At 44.6% G+C, this 24,407-nt stretch overlaps 1 protein-coding gene across 3 annotated transcripts; it reads left to right on the top strand.

Moving 5' to 3' along the window:
- Nucleotides 1-221: 221 nt before the first annotated feature.
- On the top strand, nt 222-23,434 carry fn1b (fibronectin 1b). 3 transcript variants are annotated; one of them, XM_080775141.1, is made up of 46 exons: nt 222-533; nt 841-966; nt 1,082-1,219; nt 1,308-1,439; nt 2,502-2,639; nt 2,725-2,883; nt 3,000-3,188; nt 3,560-3,742; nt 3,994-4,170; nt 4,591-4,746; nt 5,122-5,250; nt 5,610-5,753; nt 6,906-7,027; nt 8,370-8,538; nt 8,779-8,958; nt 9,261-9,389; nt 9,922-10,011; nt 10,432-10,626; nt 11,553-11,831; nt 12,137-12,400; nt 12,504-12,598; nt 12,692-12,860; nt 13,167-13,253; nt 13,524-13,715; nt 14,424-14,702; nt 14,858-15,049; nt 15,296-15,385; nt 15,699-15,965; nt 16,106-16,222; nt 16,312-16,473; nt 16,613-16,768; nt 17,083-17,199; nt 17,302-17,571; nt 17,682-17,869; nt 17,955-18,042; nt 18,379-18,558; nt 18,678-18,767; nt 18,974-19,162; nt 19,397-19,486; nt 20,239-20,696; nt 20,807-20,945; nt 21,080-21,241; nt 21,521-21,646; nt 21,758-21,864; nt 22,104-22,205; nt 22,614-23,434. In XM_080775141.1, exons 1-46 carry the CDS (start codon nt 380-382, stop codon nt 22,695-22,697), a joined length of 7,449 nt encoding a protein of 2,482 aa, XP_080631267.1. In that variant the 5' UTR covers nt 222-379; the 3' UTR covers nt 22,698-23,434. The 3 variants fall into 3 exon arrangements, with proteins under 3 accessions (XP_080631267.1, XP_080631268.1, XP_080631269.1); XM_080775142.1 differs by lacking the exon at nt 841-966; XM_080775143.1 differs by lacking the exon at nt 14,424-14,702.
- Nucleotides 23,435-24,407: the final 973 nt, after the last annotated feature.

Raw genomic sequence — 24,407 nt, 5'->3', positions numbered from 1 at the left:
GTTTGCATATAATGCCAGGGGAGGATGTATTCACATCCTTTCGACAGGATCAGATTGATGTTGATGGTCTTTCTTGTTATAACACCTTTCCTTGCTCGCCTCACAGTTCTGTGTTGGGGTGGCAACCTCGCCTGGGCTCGGGTGGGTCCTGGGATGTGGTGGTCCCTCCCCCCACAATAGCATCAGCGTATTCGCATATAAAAGCAGAGTGCACCCCTCTCCTCGGTCTAGCGCATCAGCTGCAACTTAAGGCGGCAGACAGCACCGCCTGGGAAAGCAGCGACTTGAAATCAAGGGGGAATCTTGGACTCAACAGGCAGCTCTTTGACGACGCACACAGTCACTTCTTTTTACCACTTTGGAAACTTTTAACTGCAAAATGACTCGTAGCCCGTGTACAGGGCTGCTAGTTGCCCTGTGCGTAAGCAGCGCTGTGTATTGTATGCCACATGCGAAGACCAATGGGAAGACCAAACGACAAGCGCAGCATCGAGTATATCCAGACTTCCAGGACACAGAACCCATTTCTAACGGTACAGTTCAACGATGTGTTTCCTATGTTACAATTTAATATGCGCTTAGGCGCATTGCCAAAAAGATCCATATCGGACCGCTTTCTTTTAGTTTATGTTCTTTAATTTCTTTCATCAGTTGTGCTACTTTTGAAGGAGAGAGGACTAACTATACCGCCGCGGTATAAGTTAAATAACCTACTCGCGGTATTACCACGAATAGGTTATTTAACTTATGTGTATCAAATGTGCGTCATTCACTGTAAAAGACACGATTTGAAACTATGGACTCATGAATATTTGTCCAATAATACATTTCTCTATATAGTCGGCTGTGAAGAAAATGGTCGCTCATACAGACTACATGAACAGTGGGATAGACCTTACCTTGGAAACACGCTATTGTGCACCTGCAACGGGGCAGCAGGAGTCAAATGTAAAACTAAGGCCCAAGGTCAGTCGTTGTGTTGTGCGTCCCGTGCGCCTTTACGCACGCTGTGAATTTCGAGCAGAAGTCCATAAGACACATGCAACTTGCATAGCCTATAACTTTGTGTCGTGTTTTGCAGCGGAGGAACAGTGCTACGATAAGTACAACGAACGATCGTACCGCGTTGGGGAAACTTACGAGAGACCCAAGGATGGGATGATATGGGACTGCACCTGTATCGGTTCCGACCGAGGCAAGATTAGCTGTACAATTGCAAGTAAGTTTACCGACAACTAAACAAGGCCACATTTGTATGCTATTTTACGGAAGAAGACGGAAAAAACCCTGAACACTATATTTTTCAGACCGCTGCCATGAAAGTGGGAAGTCATACAGAATCGGCGACACATGGCAACGGCCTCACGACACTGCTGACTACATGCTGGAATGTGTGTGCCTTGGAAATGGCAAAGGAGAGTGGACCTGCAAACCCGTCGGTGAGTATGTTTACTTGTTTCATTCAACCTTTTCCAGTAAATGCTGCATTTTATTTGTTGCAGGTGGAATACAACTGATATAAAAATGCAATTTCTACAAAACAGGTTCAGTCAGACAACTCAAGGAGGATGTAATATATATATTTATTGAATATAAGATAATCAATGCAATATATTTATTATGGTTTGGCGATGTATTGGATCTGCTTTTTAGGTACGGGTCAAGCGCATCAGTCCCGACCATAGGGACTCCGAATCCCCCGTACCTAAAACAGTAGATCCAAAACGACAGGTGGTAGCTGGGGTGGAGGTGGGTGAGCACGCACTTGTATACAGCAGCGCACAGTATACAATAAAGCATTTAGCAATAAGCAAGCAGAATGAGCGCAAGTGTATGACAGCAGCACGCTGATACAGCAGCAGTGGGCAAGCAGCAGAATGAGCGCAAGTGTATGACAGCAGCACGCTGATACAGCAGCAGTGGGCAAACAAGAAGGCAGAGGAATGCAGACCTCTGGTTCAAGTAGCCGGTATGAGAGATGGGGTGAGCTGTGATTGGCTGAGTGAATCATGTGGATGATGCTGTGGTGGCCCAATTAACAGCCGGCGCGCTGACTGAGGTTCCCTGACTGAACTTGCTCTGCGCATGTCTACGACAGGCGCAAATGCTCATATGTCATTGTAAATGGTTGATAGGAGTCATTTGTAGACAAACACGGTGAATGATTGCAAATGCTCCTGATGGCCTGTGCCAGATATTGATTTGGATGAGGATTATAAGTTTTTACATTTTAGAAGCTTTCATTTTGGTCGTGTTAGCCAACGTGGGTGTAGGCTAGGGAACCTCAGGGTTCATTGAGGTACAAAAATGCCCCTTGCAGGTAATTCTCTGAGAGTGTATAATTGTAATGAGTCCACTTGGTTCCATTTGTACAATATAAGTTATAGGGCTCCGGGTCCTTGATATTAAAGAAAGTTTGAGAACCGTATCATGAAGAACTGGTTGGAGATTGTCTTTTTTCTTCTCATTAATTAATTCATATTATTATGTTTTTCATAAAGCTGAGCGCTGCTATGACAACACTGCTGGATCATCCTATGTGGTGGGGGAGACATGGGAGAAACCATACCAAGGCTGGATGATGATTGACTGTACCTGTCTGGGAGAGGGCAATGGACGGATCACCTGCTCCTCAAGGAGTGAGTAAGACACACACACACGCACGGTCGCACGCACGCACGCACGCACAAATACTGATCTCTGTTGTGGTTCTGATCTGCACAGACCGTTGTAATGACCAGGACGTCAAGAAGTCGTACCGTATTGGAGATACATGGACGAAGACAGACGTACGTGGACAGACCCTGCAGTGCCTGTGCACAGGAAATGGCCGTGGAGAGTGGAAGTGCGAGAGACATAGCTCCCATCAGACCACTGGCCTGGGTGAGTCCTGAGCCCTAAGAACTATAATACAACCAACCGTATTATTTCCCTTCGATATTGACAAACGTGTGCTCACACGCCTTCGTCCTTGTGTAACATTTGACATGTGCATGCAGTCCCAGGTTCTCGTGTGGTGACACAGATCCTACCCCTGCCTCAGCCCTATCCCGAGCCCCCAGCTGAAGGCACCTGCCGCACGGATGCCGGAGCAACCTACTACGATGGACAGCGCTGGATCAGGACTCAGGGCAACAAGCAAATGCTGTGTACCTGCCTGGGCAATGGAATAAGCTGCCAGGAATGGGGTGAGAGTGGCAGGGAGGAAGGGAAGGGGTCTGGGAGAGAGATGGGGGCTTCCTAAACTAGACAGAGCAGGGTTTCCCATACGTTTTGGGAGTTATTGCCAAAACACCAGGGGCCATGTTAAAAGCAATGGAAATGTTTTTGTCCAATCAATGATGCCACTCATGTTGGCTATAACTTCAATTTAATGAGTACTGTGAATCCTTAACCTGAGGATTATTGTAAAGCATGGGTTGCTATGTGAAAGTTTAAGCTAAATGTAGCTCTGGGCTTTCCGTACCCTAGGATTCAATGTGGATGGAAAGTCCTTGTAAGGTGTATTATACAGCATTATATTATCATGAATTAATACATTTCCTCCTCCTGTCTGCAGAGGCCCGTTCGTCTGTGTATGGCGGCAACTCCAACGGCCAGCCATGCTCATTCCCCTTCGTCTTCATGGGGAAGACCTACTACTCGTGCACCTCAGACGGACGCACTGATGGACAGCTGTGGTGCTCCACCACGTCCGAGTATGAGACAGACCAGCAGTACTCCTTCTGCACTGAGCAGTATGGTGAGAAAACAGGAGAGGACAGACAGCGGGATGGAGCAACGGGGGATGAACATAAATAGAAAGAGGGGGTGTAAACAGTAAAATCAGTGTTCATTTAACAAAAATGTAATCAAATATAATGGTCTGTCTGAGTTACAAATAGATAAATGAACACTGCAGATGTTACTGTGTGCTGGTGTGGAGAGATACTGTGAGGTTGTATTTTGTTAGATTGGAAATCGTGACTTCTTTATTTACTTTGTGACCTACAGTCACGGTGGCCACCCGAGGCGGAAACTCCAATGGCGCTTTGTGCGTTTTTCCCTTCCTCTACAACGGCCGCAACTACACTGACTGCACGTCTGATGGCCGCCGCGATAGCATGAGGTGGTGTGGCACAACCTACAACTACGACGGAGAGCAGCGCTTTGGATTCTGCCCCATGGCTGGTGAGTGTGTGTGCATGCGTGCGTTTGTGTGTGTGTGTGTGTGTGCTGATTGAGGGGTGAATGTGTTTTTTGTGATGCAATAATGTAATAAAGTAAATAATGCATTGAATAGGCAACAACTTGAAAAAGACAGTCCTTTGAGTACTTGCTAATGCCGATACACAATGGTAACTGCATTTCAGAGTATAGTGAGTCAAGCTAAATAGTCCTATCTAATCTCGCTCTGAGACAGATGTTTTGATGTTGAATGAGTCACTTAGTATTAGTAAACATTTTGTATGACTGAGTGATTGGCAGTGAGTCATGTATTTTGATACAGAATTGCACGCGCACACACAAACACACACACACACACACACACACACACACACACACATATTGATGGTCTATATTTCTATATTTCTGTCGCGCTCCATGCAGCCCATGAGGAAGTGTGCACCACCAACGACGGACAGATGCACCGTGTTGGCGACAAGTGGGACAAGCGCCATGAAGTCCTGGGTCACATGATGCAGTGCACGTGCCTGGGCAGTGGACGTGGGGAGTGGAGTTGTGTCGCCTACACTCAGCTACTAGGTCAGAGGGCCAACACCATTCAATACAAAGTTGTTTTATAAAAAAAATTGGCTTTCTTTTTTCATACAAGAATAGCCTATATTGAGGTAGCAGTGTATACTGTAGCAGTGGTTCTTTCACGTACCTTTTAATTTAAATAACTCTGAGAGTGTAAAAATGGAACCAAATGGATCTATTGCTACTCTCTCAGAGTTACACACCTGTATGAGGTCCATGGACCCCACTTTGAGAACCACTGTACTGGGGTATTATATTGAGATTATGGAAAAATGTGGAATTGTGTACACAGTACGATCCTCAGTGTGTAGTCAGACATGACCACATGTCCTTTCCAGTTTCCATGACGTTCTTTCACTCTGTCTCCTCTGCATACAGACCAGTGTATCGTGGATGGGCAGACCTATGAGGTGAACCAGCTGTTCACTAAGCGCCATGACGAAGGCTACATGATGAACTGCACCTGCTTTGGACAGGGGCGTGGCCGCTGGAAGTGCGATGCTATTGGTGCGTATAGTGCGAGAGTTGCGCTGATCATCATTACACATGTTCTCCAATGGATCTTAAATATAAATATTATTTAGTCACAAGCTGTTGTTAATACATTTCATTGGATTAATATTTGTAAAACCTACAGACACACTTCATCACCTTTCCTTTTACATCCAAAAATAGCAAAAAAGGAGATCTGGGACGCGCTGTAAGCTTGTAGATTGGCTTCTTTTGCTACTTTTGCATGACACTTGTAAGCCGGGCATTAATTCTGTAAAAAGTAAACATGGAGATATTTTAAGTCCAAGTTAATCTCTCTCTCTCTCTCTCTCTCTCTCTCTATCTCTCTCTCTCTCTCTCTCTCTCGTAATCAGACCAGTGTCAGGAACCAGAGTCCCGGGCATTCTATCAGCTCGGCGAGACCTGGGACAAAGTCATCCACAGCATCCGCTACCGCTGCTATTGCTATGGCAATGGCATCGGCGAGCTAAGTTGTGAGCCTCAGCAGACTGTCCCAGGTAAGAAACGCTTATGAAGCTCAAATAAAAGAATAAAAGATGTCCTTTGTAATAAACATCACATCATAGAAGGAATGAAGGAAATGGACTCTCTGGGTTACAGGAGTCATTAATAAGGGAGGGGCAGGCTTTAGGGGCAGAAGTTCAGAAAACAAAGGCCTCTTTGGACTTCTAGGCTCAACCCTCCCCTAACTTCACAGTTCACACCACTGAATAAGACACCTGCCAGCATTTAATTTACATTTGCTTTGCTTTTAAAGTCGACACTTTGTCAGTGACCTCCTCACCTCTCACACACCCCTGGCAGCCCACCATGGGGTGGATTCCTCAACTTTGAAGTTTGACAAATTGGGGTTCTTCTTTGTAGTTATGGAGACTTTTGGTCCTCCCCACACCCCTTTACCCCTGAACTTCCCGAGAGGATTTATTCTGCCCAGCTGGGCTGAGGCGAGGGGTAATATTACATGTTACCGTAAATGGTCAGGATGTAAAGCAAAAATAATGTTCTCTTTGTTTGATGAATGACTCACATTCTAGTGGCATTCTACTGTACCAGGTATTCTTGATAATCTATCACCGTAGCACAATACACCTGCCTTAGTTCAACTTTCCCATTTATCTTGCTTGTCAGCGGCAGCAGCAGAGGAATGCGTATTTGTCTGTGCAGGTCAATGGACCTCTGGAGGTACCTCACAAAGCACTAAATTATCATAAGCTGCTTCACAACTTTGAAGACTATGAAAGCGATCCAGCAGGCCTCTATGAGTACGTGCACGCGTATGTTTGTGTGTGCGTGCGAACATAGTACCTCAGTGTTATCTTCAAGAGCCAGTCAGTTGTGGGTGTTGGAGCTGGACTTAGGCTACTATGTTAAACCTAAAAGACTGCGAAGAGGTTGTCTGGTGGCTTGGTCCTCTACCAGCAGACTGACAGAGCAACAGATGTACACCAACGCCCTGTTTGTACGCAATGGTGTTATATTTGTCGAGCATGGACTTTGTCGCTGGACTGTGAAGCCAGTCTAGTCTCTCCTGAATTTGTGCCTCATCAAGATCACCTCATTACTAACAGCTTCGTTATTGTTCCGTCTCACCCTCTTCCTTTCTCTACCCCTCCATGGTTGGGCACACCCTCCAACCTGCTGCTACCCAGGGGGCAACAGGCCTGTCCAGGTGATCATCACAGAGGCAGGGAAACAGCCCGACTCCCACCCCATACAGTGGAATGCCCCTGCCAATGCACGCATCACCCAGTATATCCTCAAATGGAGAGTGGTGAGTAATCAAAAAGATTTTTTTTGCGGGTTAGTAAATATTCGTAAATATTGCATTTCTTCTGTTTTATGTAAAGCAATTTGTAATTTGGTTTTGACTGTGCTTTAGAAACACGATTGAACATAAATTTCTTCCTAAAAGTGTGATAAAGCAAAGTAAGATAAAGTGATGACTACCATGTGTACCGTTGTGATTGGTAATGTTGACTGAAGTTTGGACATGCACAAACAAGAGGGCATGAACTTCTTGTGAACTCACAATGCACACGCACGTACGCACACACGCGCGCACACACACACACACACACACACACACACACACACACACACACACACACACACACACACACACACACACACACACACACACACACACAATCACAATCACACAATCTTTGAGCGGAAATCCTTTAAGACCCCCAAATGCTTTTGTTTTTTATCACCTTTTTCCTCATGGGGACCAGAATGTCTGCACAAGGTTGATCTTTTTTCTGGTTTCACAGTCGTTGCGGAAATAAGGTTATAAAGTTATAAAGTAGATAATTACACACACACATCAGACCATCTCTCTCTTACTCCATTTCCCCCTAACTAACACATCCCTTTTCTCTTTGAAGACCTCTGAATATTTGACAAGCTGTTTGAAATGTTAATGGTCCCTACTGAAATTAGAACACTTTCCCCCTTAAGTGTTTTGTAGGTTTTGGACCACAGGGACACTCTCACCTCCATACCTTTCATGCACATGAAGCATGTTCTTTTCCAAAGGTGTTCTTAAGGTTGCAGTTGCAGTGCCCATCATATTTACAGAAAGGATGAAACACTCAATTTCAACACACTCAATATCTACAAAGTACAGAATTAAAGTGACATGTATTTGACAGTGGGGCGTTCTTTTAATAAATCTGGTATTTTAAGTCAAAGCATACTATTGTTATTCATTTAGCCAGTATTTCTAAAAGATTTACATTTGAATTAAATTCCATCCAAGCAGTTCACATTATATAAGCGAATTATTATGTTTCTCACCCTGAGATTTGCATCAAACTCATTATGCCTGTGGTTCTGTAAGTGGGGTCTGGGGACCCCCAGTGGTGGTAACAAAATGTTGTTGATGGCATTAAAATAAAAATGTACCAGTATAGCCAAATTTGTATGTCACAAATAGCCAAATGTGACCTTGTAGATCGGCTATTGTTGAACATTTTTAATACAAACCTTTTTTTATTACATGAAAATGTAAGAACCACTGCATTATGCCCACTTTCACTCTGCTAACAGTCACTGACAATTAACAGAGAATCCTCCAACCTCATGCTCTTTGACCTCCTCCTCCCTGACAGAAAAACACCCGTGCTCCATGGAGAGAGGTAACTATCCCTGGCAACTTGAATTCCTACACCATCGCTGGGCTGCGGCCAGGAGTCACATACGAGGGTCAGCTCATCAGCATCATACGCTACGGAGGACGCGAGGTCACACGCTTCGACTTCACCACTAACCACGGTTCATGTGAGTCGGACCTGCACCACTTCCTCACAATTACAATTTCCAACGAATGTTGTCTGTACGGCACATGGCAAAATACACTCGAGCGCACGCACGCACGCACGCACGCACGCACGCACGCACGCACGCACGCGCACGCACGCGCACACACACACACACACACACACACACACACACACACACACACACACACACACACCTGAATCCTCACAATCTCCCCCTGTCTCCGCCACCCTTGTCCAGTGACAGAATCGTCAGAGGGAGAGACCAACCAGCTTCCTCCACAAGTGGACACCTCCGAGTCAGTGACAGAAATCACCTCCAACAGCTTCGTCATCTCCTGGGTTTCAGCCTCCGACACCCTTTCCGGCTTCAGGGTGGAGTACGAGCTCAGTGAAGACGGGGCTACACCCAGAGTGCTGGGTGAGAGCCCTACGTTACGGTTTCCACTGGAAATGTTCAAAATGACTTTATGCACAGAGCCATGTTCTATACAGAAAACTGAGTTTGAGTTTGTTTGAAAAGCAATAAGAAACAGGTTAGAACATTTCAAGCATAATACACAATACACAATGAAGTCCAGGACTTATTTCCATTGTGGTACTCGTAAATGACAGATCACGTGATAGTCTGGTAAAAATGTAAAGGTAAAAGAAGAAGTTCAGTAATTTGCTATTCTGTTGATAACAAGCGTATTAACCTGCTCACCGCCCTCTGTCCCGCAGACCTGCCCCACTCCACTACGTCTGTCAGCATCACTGACCTGCTGCCAGGACGCAGGTACAACGTCAACGTGTACGAGCTCCCCACTGACGGAGAGCCCAACCTCATTCTGACCACCTCCCAGACCACAGGTAGGAAGGAACCTTTCTCCATACCATCACTATCGGGCAGAATCTAAGTAAATGAATGCTCTACTATTGACCATTAGAGCATCACAAAAACTATTGACCATTAGAGCATCACAAAATCATTAGAGGTCCACAAACTCGAGTTTCGAGCTTGTAGATCTGCTACTTTTGAATTTGAATCCTGAAAAGCAACAGTTTGGGACATACAGTATATTCCACCCTAACCGAGACGATATCCCGAAATGTTGATTTACAATAAACTGTCTAACAAAGGGGTTTTTCAGGCCAAGGACCCCTTAGATGAGAGAGAGACGATTATTATTATTATTTTTAATTTTGTATTATTTATTATTATATTAGGTTGCATATTCAACTTATTTGTTTTAGAAAGCCATCCATGCAACTCGATAAAGCTAGTTTGCCATATTTAGCAGGTTGTATTCTTAATATCTGTTGACCATTGAGACATTTGAGATCAGCTTGGAAGTATTAAAATGGACATCTAATATAATTCTCTCTCTCTTCCTGTGTTCAGCCCCTGATGCCCCTGATAGACACACAATTGGTGATGTGGCAGAGACCTCCATACAGATCAGCTGGTCTAGGCCACAGGCCCCTATTACTGGTGAGAAACTACTCTTTGTGTGTGTGTGTGTGTGTGTGTGTGTGTGTGTGTGTGTGTGTGTGTGTGTGTGTGTGTGTGTGTGTGTGTGTGTGTGTGTGTGTGTGTGTGTGTGTGTGTGTGTGTGCGTGCCTGTTATTTTCACTATTTATTAAAAACTAAATATATAATAATAATGGATGGAATTAATTTTTCCTTTTTTTTAAAGAAGAGTTTGTTTTATTATTATATATTAAAAAAAGGTATATTTACTCACAACCCATAAAAATGGGCCTGTGACCCAAAAATGGGTTTGGAAAATACTGATTTAATTGAGTCAATGTAAGTGATCTCCTGTGTGTTTGTTTGTCATGTATTGTGTACACACACCGTCAGTACTACTGTACTGTTGTATATCTGATCTCCTTTATGTTTCCGTCTCAGGCTATCGTGTAGTGTACACACCGTCAATAGAGGGCAGCAGCACTGAGCTCAACCTCCCAGACACAGAGACGTCTGTGACCCTGGTCGACCTTCTACCCGGTCTACTTTATAACATCAGCATCTATGCTGTAGAAGAGGACCAGGAGAGCGAGCCTGTGTTTGTACAGGTCAACACTGCCGGATCACCGGTCCCAGGTACAGTACATGACTCATAATAAAAAATGGTTCTCAGCCTTTTTCATTTCTAGTTTCTTAAAATAGTTGTTAGTGTTAATGTAACTCTAAGTTACAGACCTGTTAAGATCCAGAGTGGTCGCCGGACCCGACATTGAGAACCAGTGAATTATGACATTGTAATTACACAATGTGTTAAATTAGGTCTTGCCTATTTGAACAAATGAAATGTTTGGCAGTCAAGAGTCATAGACCTTCTTTTTTCATTGAGCCCATGGGAACCGTTTCATTTCATCTTCAGCATAAATTATCTTCCCTCCCTTTTCCTCGAATGGAAATATTGGAACCATTCTTTGGTTCTTGCGTAGGAGTTGGTTTGAACTCAGATAAGGTTGTGTGAATGACAGTGTGCAGATAAGTTAGTACTTGGAGTACTTGAAGTTGCTACATAGAGAGAACTTGTAGTTTCCCCTTTGCTTTGGGACTGGAATGAGCCAATCACCACATTGTTAAAGCCTCTTTTCCAGTAAATACACAAGTGGGAACTGGCCAGGAGGCAGAAATAAAATGACACATCTTTGCTACATCATACATTACATCACACAAGTATAGCCTGAGACCTGAATGATCTGTCATTGATTCAGGTTAGACCCCAGACACAAATGCACACCTCTGTCACATTTAAAATTCCATTTGTACGTCAATGTATCCCTTTTTTCCTTGTTCCCAGCTCATTAAGATATTTTACATTAAAAGAGAACAATGGCCTCAGCCAGGTGGGAAAACCCATTTTCAGTTTGTCTACATTTCTTCTGCTGCAAGTCGTTTTGTGCGATAGGTTAAAAGTCTTAACAGTGATGTGGCATCACCTCTATTATCTCACATCCAAGATGTTACACTATTAAAACCCCCTGTGAATGTCTCCCGTAATCCCTCCTGATCCACAGAGGAGGTGCCGTCCCCAACTGACCTGCAGTTCTACGACGTGACTGACGCGAGGATCTCCATCACCTGGACCGGCCCGCCCAGCGAGGTGACCGGTTACCGCGTGATCTTCAGCCCCGTCCTCCCCGACGGATCGGAGCAGAGGCCCCTGCAGCTGCCCATGTCTCCCAACGCGTACGCCGAGCTCACCTACCTGCAGCCGGGCACTCTGTACCGCTTCTACATCTACGCCATCAACGGAGGGGTGGAGAGCCAGCCGCTGGTGGGCGAGAAGTCGACCAGTAAGTTTTCGTTAACTCGTTAAGACACAAAATGTTTTCATGTCCCCCAGAAGAGATTTGTGTTAAGAAATTCACAATACATTCAAGATTTATTTTTATTCACTCGTTATTGGATATAATAAGAAAGGTAATTTTAAGGAAAGATTAAGGTAAGAAACTGGTTAATTCTTCTTTAACATATTAAGCTGGGGACCCCCCCCCCCCCCCAAGGACCCCTGGGGATCCCCGGAAACCCACTTTGAGAACCACATACAACAAACAATGAACACACAGACTCACCCACCTCTCATTCCCAACCCTTCCAGAGCCCGACACACCCACCAACGTGCGTTTCACCGACGTCGGTTCCGACAGCGCCTTGATCGTCTGGGAAGTTCCCCGCTCGGTCGTCACCGGCTACCGCGTCCTCGTGGGCATGGAGGGCTCCAACCCCGTCCCGAAGGACATCCCAGGGGGGGTCGCTCAGTACGCCCTCAGGGGTCTTCGCCCGGACACGCAGTACACCGTGACCCTGCACTCTGTGCAGGACAACGAGCTCAGCGAGGGCGTCACAGAGTACTTCACCACCAGTGAGTATCAGGAGATCATGAACGGAAGGACGGAGTCACATTTGAACGAATACATTAAGGGAAATGGCACTCGATTAAATAATTTGTGTTTTTCTTCTTTCAGCTCCTCAGATGGGGAACGCACCACCTTTCAGCACCGAGGTTACCGACTCCTCTATCGTCATCACCTGGATACCTGTCACCAGGTGGAGCTACACGGTAGAAACCTCTCAATCTCCTATCCTCATCACCACGCTGTGAAACTATACTTATAGATGTATAAATGTGGATGTTTGACCTCCTGTTCCCCAGCTCTCTGTACGTCCAGGCCAGGAGGGAGAGGCACCCAGAGATGTGACTTCTGACTCCGGAAGTATTTATGTGTCTGGTCTGACCCCCGGAACGGAATACATCTACAGCGTTCAGCCCATCTTCAATGGCCGTAATCGTGGCAAACCCATCACCCGGAATGTGGTCACTTGTGAGTTTATTGAGACTTTATGACTTGTGACTGTGATTATAGGGTACCAACAGGTACCGATGAAAAAAGAGAAGGCTATAATATGGATTTTCACTCTGACTTGAACATCATTTAATTAAATAACTATTCTGCTGTGAGACTACACCTCATCACGTCTAACCACTACTGGTCAGAAAAGGTTACTTCTACACTGTAAAATCACGAGTATTGTTTTTGTAATCTATCTATGGGAGTGTATAAAGAAAGGACTGGTAAGAGTTACATGAACACATTGTATAATCCTCCCTCTCATTCCTTTCCCTGCAGCCTTGTCCCCTCCTACGGACCTACGGCTGGAGTCCAACCCAGACACTGGAGATCTGACTGTCCACTGGGTAGGCGTTAGAACCCCAGGTAAATATTGACTGTGCTCCCCACGCTCTGCTGGCTCGGACCACAGGTCCGAGCCACAGGCTGGACCTTGGCCTACCACTGATATTCCATTTCCAGGAAACAGTCCAGTCCTCCTGCTGTCTTGCCTCCCCTTGTAAAGCAATAATAAAACAAACAAATTAATATAGCCATGCAACAAAAGTGTGGATCGTTACAGAATAAAGCAGTGCCTGGATTTCTCACATTATTTACCCAGTAATCTTCTCTTGTCCTTTTACGTCTTGCCTGCAGACATTACAGGTTACAGAGTGGCATGTTCGCCGACCGAGGGTCAACGAGGCAACTCTCTGGAGGAGTTTGTCAGGCCCGATCAGAACTCTGTAACACTGGAGAACCTGAGTCCAGGGGTGGAGTACAATGTCAGCGTGTTCTCTGTGAAGGACCACATGGAAAGTGTTCCTGTGTCCACCACCGTCACACCAGGTACTATAGGAACAGGCCAGGAAAAACACAGGCCAAACACCCCCCCTTGTGGCCAATTACAAAAAGATCTGCACACCAAATAGCTTGGAAGGAATTTACTATGGTTCTGTGGAAGTGGAAGAATCAAACTATTTCCACCATCAGTCATTGTTTTTTTGTTTTTGTTTTTGTTTTTCATTCACCACACACCAAGCTTCCTGAAGTTTATTCCATCTCTCTCCCGGATACTTTACGGTCATTATTACATTAAAATAGCGTGACTTATCATCTCACCGGCAACAAGGTCACTATTTAACAGCATCACGCAACCTGTCCTTTCTGAATATAATACATGCTTAATGTTGGGTCGCTGTGACACTGTAATTAATTACACAGTCCTACTAACATGGCTGACTTTAATTGTGTTGCCACATGGCTGTCTGTGTCTGGTTGGCTACACCTTGGCTTGTCTACCCTACAGTTTGCATGGGGATGATGGTATTTCTGACTGCATTTATTTTAATTGAGAGGCATTGTTAATTCAAGTCATAATAATGTTATCAAGGTTATTATTCTTGAATCTTGTATTAATCACATTAATTTGAAATAGATCATGGCTACTTCTTGTCATCACAATCATTGGTATGCAATGTAATTATTTAACTTTCAAGTTTGTCTTCCTCTGTTTCTGATCTTGCCTGCGCTTTGCATTAACCTTAACCCTTTCAGACGTCCCCCCACCACGCGATGTTGACTTTGTCGACATTACTGACACCACCATTGGCCTGCGTTGGACACCTCTGAAATATACGGCCATAACTGGCTACAGGATAACAGTGGTTACTGCAGGCGAGGGCATGCCGATTGTCCACGATATGGTGGATTCCTCCGCCGGGTATTACACGGTGCGCGGTTTGGAGCCCGGCGTGGATTACGACATCAGTGTCATCACGGTTACAGAGGAGGGGGAGAGCGAGCCCACCACAAACACAAAGCAAACCCAAGCTGGTGATTTAAAGAGACTAATGAGTAATGAATGAATTCACATGTTACACCCGAGCCAAAGCTACATATGACAGCAACATTATTTTTGGAACACTGTAAACCGTTGGGTTGCTTTGTTGGCTCTCTCTAAACCCTACATGAACCTGTTCTCCTTACAGTCATTCCTTCCCCTACCAACCTGAACTTCGGAGGGGTGGGCTCTGACCACATGAGGCTGACCTGGACTGTCCCAGTTGTTCCCACGCCGAGCGACATCTCACGCTTTGTGATCCGTTACCACCCGACCTCCACCGATGACGACATCAAGGAGTTTAATGTGGGCGGAAACACCAATACCTTCTTGTTGCAGAGTAAGACCCCACTGTGTGACATCAGCACTGCACCGTAGTGGGCTTATGAGCACCCAACAGCCACAACGTTTACCTCAAAGGCCTATGTTGTGTTACATAAACGCTAATAAAGTAGTGTAGCAAAAGAAGATACAGGATAGCAATATGCCACAGTGAGACAATAATTCTGTTCTAATAACTCTTAGGCCTGCTTATTAAGCAATTCTGACCTGCTGCCTTATCCTTTGCCTCTCTGTCTCCATATAGACCTGCTGCCCAACACAGAGTACCGTGTTAGTATTGTGTGTGTGTACGGGGAGAGAGAGAGCCAACCAGTCACCGGAACTCAGAGAACCCGTAAGTAGTAAATAGTACAAAATAAAGGCTTGGTATGGTAGTTGAGCCACACATACTGCCAAAATGTTGTGATGAATGTATTGGGTCTTATGGCACTCGGGTTGAGCTGGGCTAAAGTACCGGTCCACCACCGCCAGAGTATATAGTGGTTTGAATCCATCGTGGTGCATACGGCTGAACAAGCACCTACAGTACAGGGGAGCTTAACTTAAATAATGTATTTCATCATAGTTTAGCGTATTGTTTAGGTCAAGGAGTGTTGCATTCCCTGCATCTTAATAATTATTTGTGTGTGGAACCCATTTCCCTCTAGTTCTGGATGCTCCCACTGGCTTGGACTTCGCTGACATCCAGACCAACTCCTTCACTATTCACTGGGTGCCCCCGAGTGCTGTTATCACCGGCTACCGGATCCGCTCGCAGATGACCAGTGGCGGCCGGGCCAGGGACGAGAGACTGCCACCTAGCAGAACCTACTTCACCCTGACTGGACTGACCCCAGAAACCGAGTATCTGATCTATGTGTACGCTGTTAACGGCAACCTGGAGAGCATGCCTCTGCAGGGCACACAGGCCACCAGTGAGTTTCTCAGTTCCATCCACAGGCATTCTGCGTCAGTGCAAGAAAGTTTATATGCTCGGCGCTTGGTACTTTTATCTTCAAATATTCATGCTCATGATTCCTTCTCTGCCCCCCCCCCCCCCCCCCCCCCCCCTCAGTCTCTGACGCTCCCACCGACCTGGAAGTGATATCATCTACCCCCGACAGCATCAATATCCGCTGGGACGCTCCCTCTGTCACAGTGAGGTACTACAGGATTACCTATGGATCCACAGGTGTGTACAGGTCATTGGTGCCTCCCACGCTTTAATCTAGAGCTAAACTTCAGCTGTATTCTAATCTGTGTTTGCGCTCCCTGTGTTAGGCGGTGAGACTCCTCAGGAGTTTACCATTCCAGGCTCACAGACCACCGCTACCATACGGGGTCTTAACCCTGGTACGGATTACACCATCACCGTCTATGCTGTTACCGGGAGAGGGGACAGTCCGTCCACCAGCACCCCAGTCTACGTCATGCACAAGACGGGTATGACAGCACTGTGAAACTGGGCGCAAACTGTGAATATGCCTACTTGATGGAATGTACAGTATGGATATAGTATATGATGCATGATGTGTCCGTCTCTCTCTCTCTCTCTCTCTCTCTCTCTCTCTTGTGCCTGTAGACCTTGAGTCGCCCACTGATATGCAGGTGGCTGATGTGAAAGACAATGCCCTCACAGTGCGCTGGTCCCCGGCACATGGCCCCATCAGGGGATACAGAGTCACCAGCGTGCCCAAGAATGGCCAGGGGCCCTCCTTCTCCGAGGTCGTTTCCCCTGGTAGGATGTTCAGAGAAGCGCTGATAAGAATGACAAATGTTTCTATTGCACAAAAATGACGATTTTAGGTCTATACAGCTAGATTGTAGATTGGTCAAGCACAGCCTTCAAGTAGCTGAAAGCTAATACATTTTTTAAATCAATATTTCATGTATCATGTCAAAGGATTCATCTTCATCAGCAGCCGTCTAATAAGCTAAATAATGTACAGTGATGTAGTCATTGCCGGACAATAAAGACAAGGTGACACAGACAGGACTGAAGTGACAACATGCCTGTGACAAATACATCTCCCTTTTATCGCCACGTCACAGATATCACAGAGATGACATTCAACGGCCTGCAGCCAACGGTGGAGTATGTCCTGAGCGTCTATGCCCTGGGCACCGATGGAGAGCCCTCCTCCCCTGCGGTGGAGAACGCTGTTACTGGTCAGTGTGATTTTGACGCTGCATGCTGTTAAATTGTTCTTCTTCATGGAGAGTGTATGTAAAAGACCGGAAAGTTGATCATGGATTCCTCAATTCCTGCAGCAATGGACCGTCCCAAAGACCTTACTTTCTCGGACGTGGATGCCACCTCCATGCGCATCACATGGGACAGCCCGGACGGCACGGTGACATCCTACCGTGTTCTGTACCTCAGCCCAGAGGAGGGAGAGAGAGAGCTGCGTCCCGCACCCAGAGGAGACCAGGACACCGTGGTGCTGAGGGGGCTTCGCCCTGGAACAGAGTACACGGTTAAAGTCATCGCTCTGCACGGTCGCACACCCAGCACTCCACTGGTGGGAACACAGGCCACAGGTACTAAATGATTCCAGCACATGCACAAAGAGACTATTTAGAACACTGGTTCAATGATTGATAGACAAATCCTAAACGTTTGCTTGCATTTTCATCTTTCCGTCCCCCAGCCATCCCAGCTCCGACCGATCTGGCTATAACAGAGGTGGGGTCGTCTTCCTTTGCTGTGTCGTGGTATGCCCCTACTGCTCGCCTCACCGGCTACCGTGTGGTGGTCAACCCCAAGAACCACAATGGACCAACCAAAGAGATGAACGTCGCTCCAGACACCACCCGTGCTGTCGTACCAGGACTAATGGTAAATACAAAAAACCCTCCTTAAACAATGACACTGGATTTATTGGTTAACATATTTTAATACTTGATGTATTTATACAATATAGGTGGCCACCACGTACGAGGTATATGTCTACGCTCTCAAGAACTCAGTCACCAGCAGGCCCCTGCAAGGAGAAGTTACCACACTAGAGAGTAAGCTGCTATTGCACAAACCACAGTACACGCACACAAGCTAATTTACTAAATGTATCAAATAGAAAATAAATACTGTAGCTCACGTACAATACAATACATTATATTGATGGGTATTCAGGTGTATACTACCATGAGTTTGTAAAGAATATATTTTATTCCAATGCTATGAAAAGATTTTATACAACATTTCCAAAATTGTATTGATACAGGCATCACTGCATTGATATGTGGATCATCAAGAAATAAATTCAGATTGATGTGATTTGGGCTCAGCTCCATATTACTCACGTTTTATTCACCAATAAACGTCCTGTTCTTTTCATCCTTCCTCAGATGTCAGTCCACCCAGACGCGTGCGTATCTCTGAAGTGACGGAGTCGGCCATCACACTGTCCTGGCGCTCCAAGGTGGAGACCATCACTGGCTTCCTGGTCGAGGCTAAACCCATTAGAGGCACACGGCCCACAATCAGGAGGACCATCCCAGGAGACGCGCGCACCTACACCATCACAGGTACTGGCAAACTACCTGTTCCATACACCCACAGGATCGGAGGAACAAGGCTCCAACGAGAGCTGACTGAGGAGATGTTCAGATTTATACAAAGTGAATGTATTTTGTTTCCTTCTCAGGTCTGGAGCCAGGCACCACCTACACAATAGACCTGTTCACCCTTAACGGTAACACTAAGAGTGCCCCCTTCACCCTCAATGCTGAAACAGGTTTGTCCACACTCCTATGCTCATGCACAGACACACATTCCAGATTTTACTGTGCACAAACACTCCAGATAATCTAATCAAATGTGTGTGTGTGTGTGTGTGTGTGTGTGTGTGTGTGTGTGTGTGTGTGTGTGTGTGTGTGTGTGTGTGTGTGTGTGTGTGTGTGTGTGTGTGTGTGTGTGTGTGTTTTTTCCCCCTTTTTTTAGCAAAACCAGTGGTCCAGGCTCCAACACTCATTCAGTTCACATCTGTGACCCCTGACTCCATCTCCTTCACCTGGCAGCCCCCTGCCACACGCATCACAGGATATTACATCACCTACGAGGAATCCGGAGGAGCCCCACGGGAGCTCACTCCACGCCCACACGCTGGCCAAAATTATGCCACCATCCCTGGTAGGTTCCTATGGCTCTGCTGTGTGTCCACACTCTAACTTCACCACTTAACATCCTCAGTGTACAGTATATTTAGAAAGATACAAGATGGCCGTGACATTTTGGTGCTTTCACTTCTGTTTAATTTCAAGAAACTCAATGATTCACTCGCTGAGAAAAGTCAAACCAGACTCTTGTGCTTTTATTTTTTACACTTAACATACGGTAATATGTGTGAATGATCCCTATCCTTAGGATTGAGACCAGCCACAGAGTATATCATCAAGATTATTGCTCTCCAAGGCACGCAGAGAAGCACTCCTCTCGTGGGCAAGGCCAGGACTGGTGAGTATTCACATTATCTGGAGTAATAATTTAAATCTTCACTCTGGATTTTTACTATGCGTATGTACAGTATGAACTGAAAAATACAGTACAGGTTCAAACAATGTGATGGACCAAATGAATTAAACCGATTTATAACGGGTAAGGCCTCATCATGCTTGTACATAAAGAAAACAACATGGTTTGGAATGACAAGCTTTTTGTATGCTGGGCTGCAATAGAGATTTGCTGTAACGCCTTGAGCCTCAGAGGCCTTGAGCAAATCAACTGCATGCTGAGCCTTTGGTTTGTTTAAACAGTAATACAGCTTTCATTTTGAATACTGTCAGAAAAGTAATTCAAAATGCATTTTGGAATGATTGGACAGTAGCCAACCATGCTATGACATATGTGTTTAGCATATATATATATATATATATATATATATATATATATATATATATATATATTATATGTGTGTGTGTGTGTGTGTGTGTGTGTGTGTGTGTGTGTGTGTGTGTGTGTATATATATATATATATATATATATTATATATGTGTGTGTGTATACTGTATATATGTATATATATATATATATACACACACACACACACACACACACACACACACACACACACACACACACACACACAGTATCATATCAGAATCATATCAGTATGCTCCTGATGGATGTGATATGCTACTGCATCTGCGCTTGACACCCCCGCTCCAGTTTAACCTGCTCGCTTCCTTAACCCACCTTCTCCCGCCCAGATCCGGACCCCTTGCTTACGCTGCCTCTGCCCAATCGCCCCGGAGGTCCCGGCGACAGGCTGGACGTACCCGAGACTGATGTGGACAACACTGTACAGGTAGTGGGCACCAACGGCCAGAACCCACATGGCGAGCATGGCCAACATGTGGAGTACACAGAGTACAACAACAACAACGGTAACGACTACAGCGGGCAAGGCGGCAGCCCGCAGTCGCCCTACGGGCAGGTGCATGAGCCGCTGGTCTATGTGCCCCGCCCCGACGTGCAGGGAAACAGGCTGCCTGTCTTGAAGCTGAACGTGCCCATTGGCTCTACGCTTGATTTTCCAGAGAACGAGACGGGGGTCCCACAGGAGGCACAGACGCAGACCACCATCAAGTGGAATCCGTTCAGGCAGAGCCAAGCTTACTTGGTCTCATGCAATCCACTCACACATGTGAATGAAAAGATGTTCCAGGTAAGATGCAGAGAGATGAGCATCTTGGCAGATCAGATTCTTGATCCATTGTTAATTGAGTCTCAAATATCAGTGAGGATGTTAACAAATCCCATTTCTTTCTGTTCCAGATGCGTTTGCCAAATTCCGCAACCAGTGCTACCCTGATAGGTTTGACATCCGGAGCATCTTACAACGTGATTGTTGAGGCCCTGAAGGGGGCACTCAAGCACAAGATTCTGGAAGAAGTCGTCACTGCTGGCAACACTTGTAAGGATCAAGTCAATTTGTTCATTTAACCAGAGCAGTCATACTAGCCCTGTGGCAAAATATCTTAATTTGGGGGTTAACGATGTTACGTTTTCAGATGCTTTACTCACTTTTCCCCTTTCATCTTTATTTAGTACCAGGCGGTGTGCCTTCCGATAAGGATGCATGTTACGACACTTTCACGGCAACCTACCATGATGTTGGTACTGAATGGGAGCGCATGTCTGAGACAGGATTCAAGCTCTGGTGCAGATGCCTTGGACTGGGAAGTGGTCACTTCAGATGCGACTCCTCCAGTAAGCCCTTGGGTTGTATATGTCAGATTTATACCTGGATGTGGACCGTCCGAGACACACATTGAAAATAAGAAATCTACAAGCTCACATCGAGCTGCAAAGTGACACGCTGTGAGCTTGTAGACCGGCTATTTTCAATGTGTGACACTGGTGGGTAACTAAGTTTAAACCAGTACATGCTTTCGTTTCCAAAAGCATGCCACATAAAGCAACAGTACATCTAACATCATGTTTGTAAGTGGTGTATAATTTATCTCACACACTCTTTTATTATGTTAGAGTGGTGCCATGACAATGGCAGGAACTATCCAATCGGGGAGAAGTGGGATCGCCAGGCAGAGAACGGTCACATGATGACATGCACCTGTTTGGGCAACGGCAAGGGAGAGTTCAAGTGTGAACCACGTACGTCCTCTTAACCATCATGAGAATTTCCACCACTTTGTAAGTTCATGTTGTTGTCTCTCTATCGTGCAGCATGTGATTCTCAATGTGTCTGTCTGTACTCCCATTCAGATGAATCTGTATGCTACGATGATGGTAAATCGTACCAGGTGGGCAGCCAGTGGCAGAAAGAGTACCTGGGTGCCATCTGCACCTGCACCTGCTTTGGGGGACAACAAGTGAGACACACTGAAATTCAGTACAGATAATGACTTTAAGCCCAATTTATGCTTTGTTGTACAATTGTGTTGCTCATCATGAACACTGTTTTAATGAGTGAAATGCAATACACTTGGCTCGAAAATGTGTTAATCTTGGCAAGCGACACAGCCGTTCAACAAAGCATGATTTGGTGTTTAGGTGCCGTTTATGCGGCATGTGAAAAATACATACAAACGTGTTTGCTTGATCTCATCAGGGCTGGCGTTGCGAGAACTGTCACAAACCAGCGCTAGGTTCTGCTGTTGAGGCCAGTCTGCTGCAGCCTGTCAGATATGGAGACAACACTCTTCGCAAGGTGGTAAGTGGGATGAAATTTACAATTTTCCTTCTTTTGTGGCATGGGAGGGTATGGCACCGGTCTCAGGAGGCTAAGGGGTGTCTGAGAATTCAGAAGCTTCCCAGTTTAATCCCGCTCTATGTTGAAATGTCTGAGCAAGACACTGAAACCCCCAATACTCCTGACGAGCAGCTTGTTGCCCTGCAATGGTGTCTCGATCATCGGTGTATGAATGTAATGCATACGTGTCGTGAGGCTAAATACCTATACCAGTTCTATACCTAAAGGAGGTATAGAACTGCATCACATTTTATTCTGATACACTGTAGCAGTTGATGAAAATTAAATTGAAAAAGATGTTTTATTCAACATAAGCATTTGACCTTATGAAAATAAATACAACTGGTATTTTCCTTTCAACTCATCCAGACTCATCAGATTCAGTGTCCCATTGAATGCCTCAGACCTGAGGTGCTGGCTGATGTACACATTGCCCAGAACCAACCGGAGTGAAGGATGTCCCCCATCAGAACTGCTCCTCCACCGTCCAAACATTCTACTGCATAACACGACAGGAGCCGTCCTGTCTGTGACTGAACTGAAATAACTGCCGTGTGCCTTTGTGATGAGCTTAACACATTCAACTGAAACTGTTACACTGCCCTGCTGCCTTACACAAGTGCTATTACGTTGGCTGTCATCTGGCAATCTTTTCAATTGCGTTAAAATGTTGGCTATAAGTCCTAGGGATTTGAGTCTCTCGTTTTCTTTTTCCTTTCATGTACATTTCTTGTTTGTTGATTAAGACCATCCCTTTCTCTTCACATGCGTTCATGTGAACCTTTATTTAGGGTTTGATGTTCAGATTTATACATTTCCGAAATTGCCATTTCGTTCGGAATGAAAATATAGTTTTACAATACAGATTACCAAAGAAAGTAGAAATCAAGCACTGTTTTGAAGAATGCCAATGTAGTGTTGTAATGGTCATGTGCAAAATTGTATGAATGTTTTTTCTTTCTGTAGCCCCTTCACTGTCGCTTAAGGGGTAGCACTGTTTGTGATCGACACTGATATGTAATTTTTCTAACTTTTCTATTAATTTATCCTAATCACAGTGTGTGAATGTTTGAACTACAGTGTGTGAATTCAAACTTATTTTTATATGTACTGTCTGTGCCAAAGTTTTTGCTACCGTTGATGAAAATAATCCCTTGTTTTAATAAAGTTGTAAAATACTCAAACTTGAATAGGTCTATGTTTCTAATGTACTACAATAGCATTGTCAAAAGATATACATTAGTAATATTATATACTATATAATATTGTTCTTGAAGAAACAATGTGGGCTCGTAATCGTTGCAAGCCAAGCAAAGAATTGTAGTATAAATAAATACTACAAATGCAGTCAAGGTCACAGCAGCCCATATGGAAAAAAAATTACTAAATTTGTATATGTTTTACATGAAACTTGTAGTTAATATATATGACAGTCAAAGCAGATATAAGATCCATAGTATTTTTTTGTAAAGTGAAACTTATATAATTTTGTCATTTATAGGAACTATATAAAACAGTCAAAGCACATATAAGAGCCATAGTAAGTTTTTGTAAAGTGAAACTTGTCATTTATAGGAACTATATAAAACAGTCAAAGCACATATAAGATCCATAGTATTCTTTTGTAAAGTGAAACTTATATAATTTTGTCATTTATAGGAACTATATAAAACAGTCAAAGCACATATAAGATCCATAGTAAGTTTTTGTAAAGTGAAACTTATACAATTTTGTCATTTATAGGAACTATATATAACAGTCAAAGCACATATAAGAGCCATAGTAAGTTTTTGTAAAGTGAAACTTGTCATTTATAGGAACTATATAAAACAGTCAAAGCACATATAAGATCCATAGTATTTTTTTGTAAAGTGAAACTTATATAATTTTGTCATTTATAGGAACTATATAAAACAGTCAAAGCACATATAAGATCCATAGTAAGTTTTTGTAAAGTGAAACTTATACAATTTTGTCATTTATAGGAACTATATATAACAGTCAAAGCACATATAAGAGCCATAGTAAGAACTATATGTGACGGTAAATCCACATACAATATTCTTAGTAAATTAGTATAAATTCAAATATATATGAACTTATAAATAATTACTGCAGTAAATCCACATACAAAATCCTTAGTAATTGTGTGTTGTCAAACTT

This window comes from Protomyctophum bolini, assembly GCF_963924005.1.
Source record: "Protomyctophum bolini genome assembly, chromosome: 1".
Lineage (NCBI taxonomy): Eukaryota > Metazoa > Chordata > Actinopteri > Myctophiformes > Myctophidae > Protomyctophum > Protomyctophum bolini.
The sequence above is the reverse complement of the archived record's forward strand: the minus strand, read 5'-3'. Positions and strand labels throughout refer to the sequence as shown.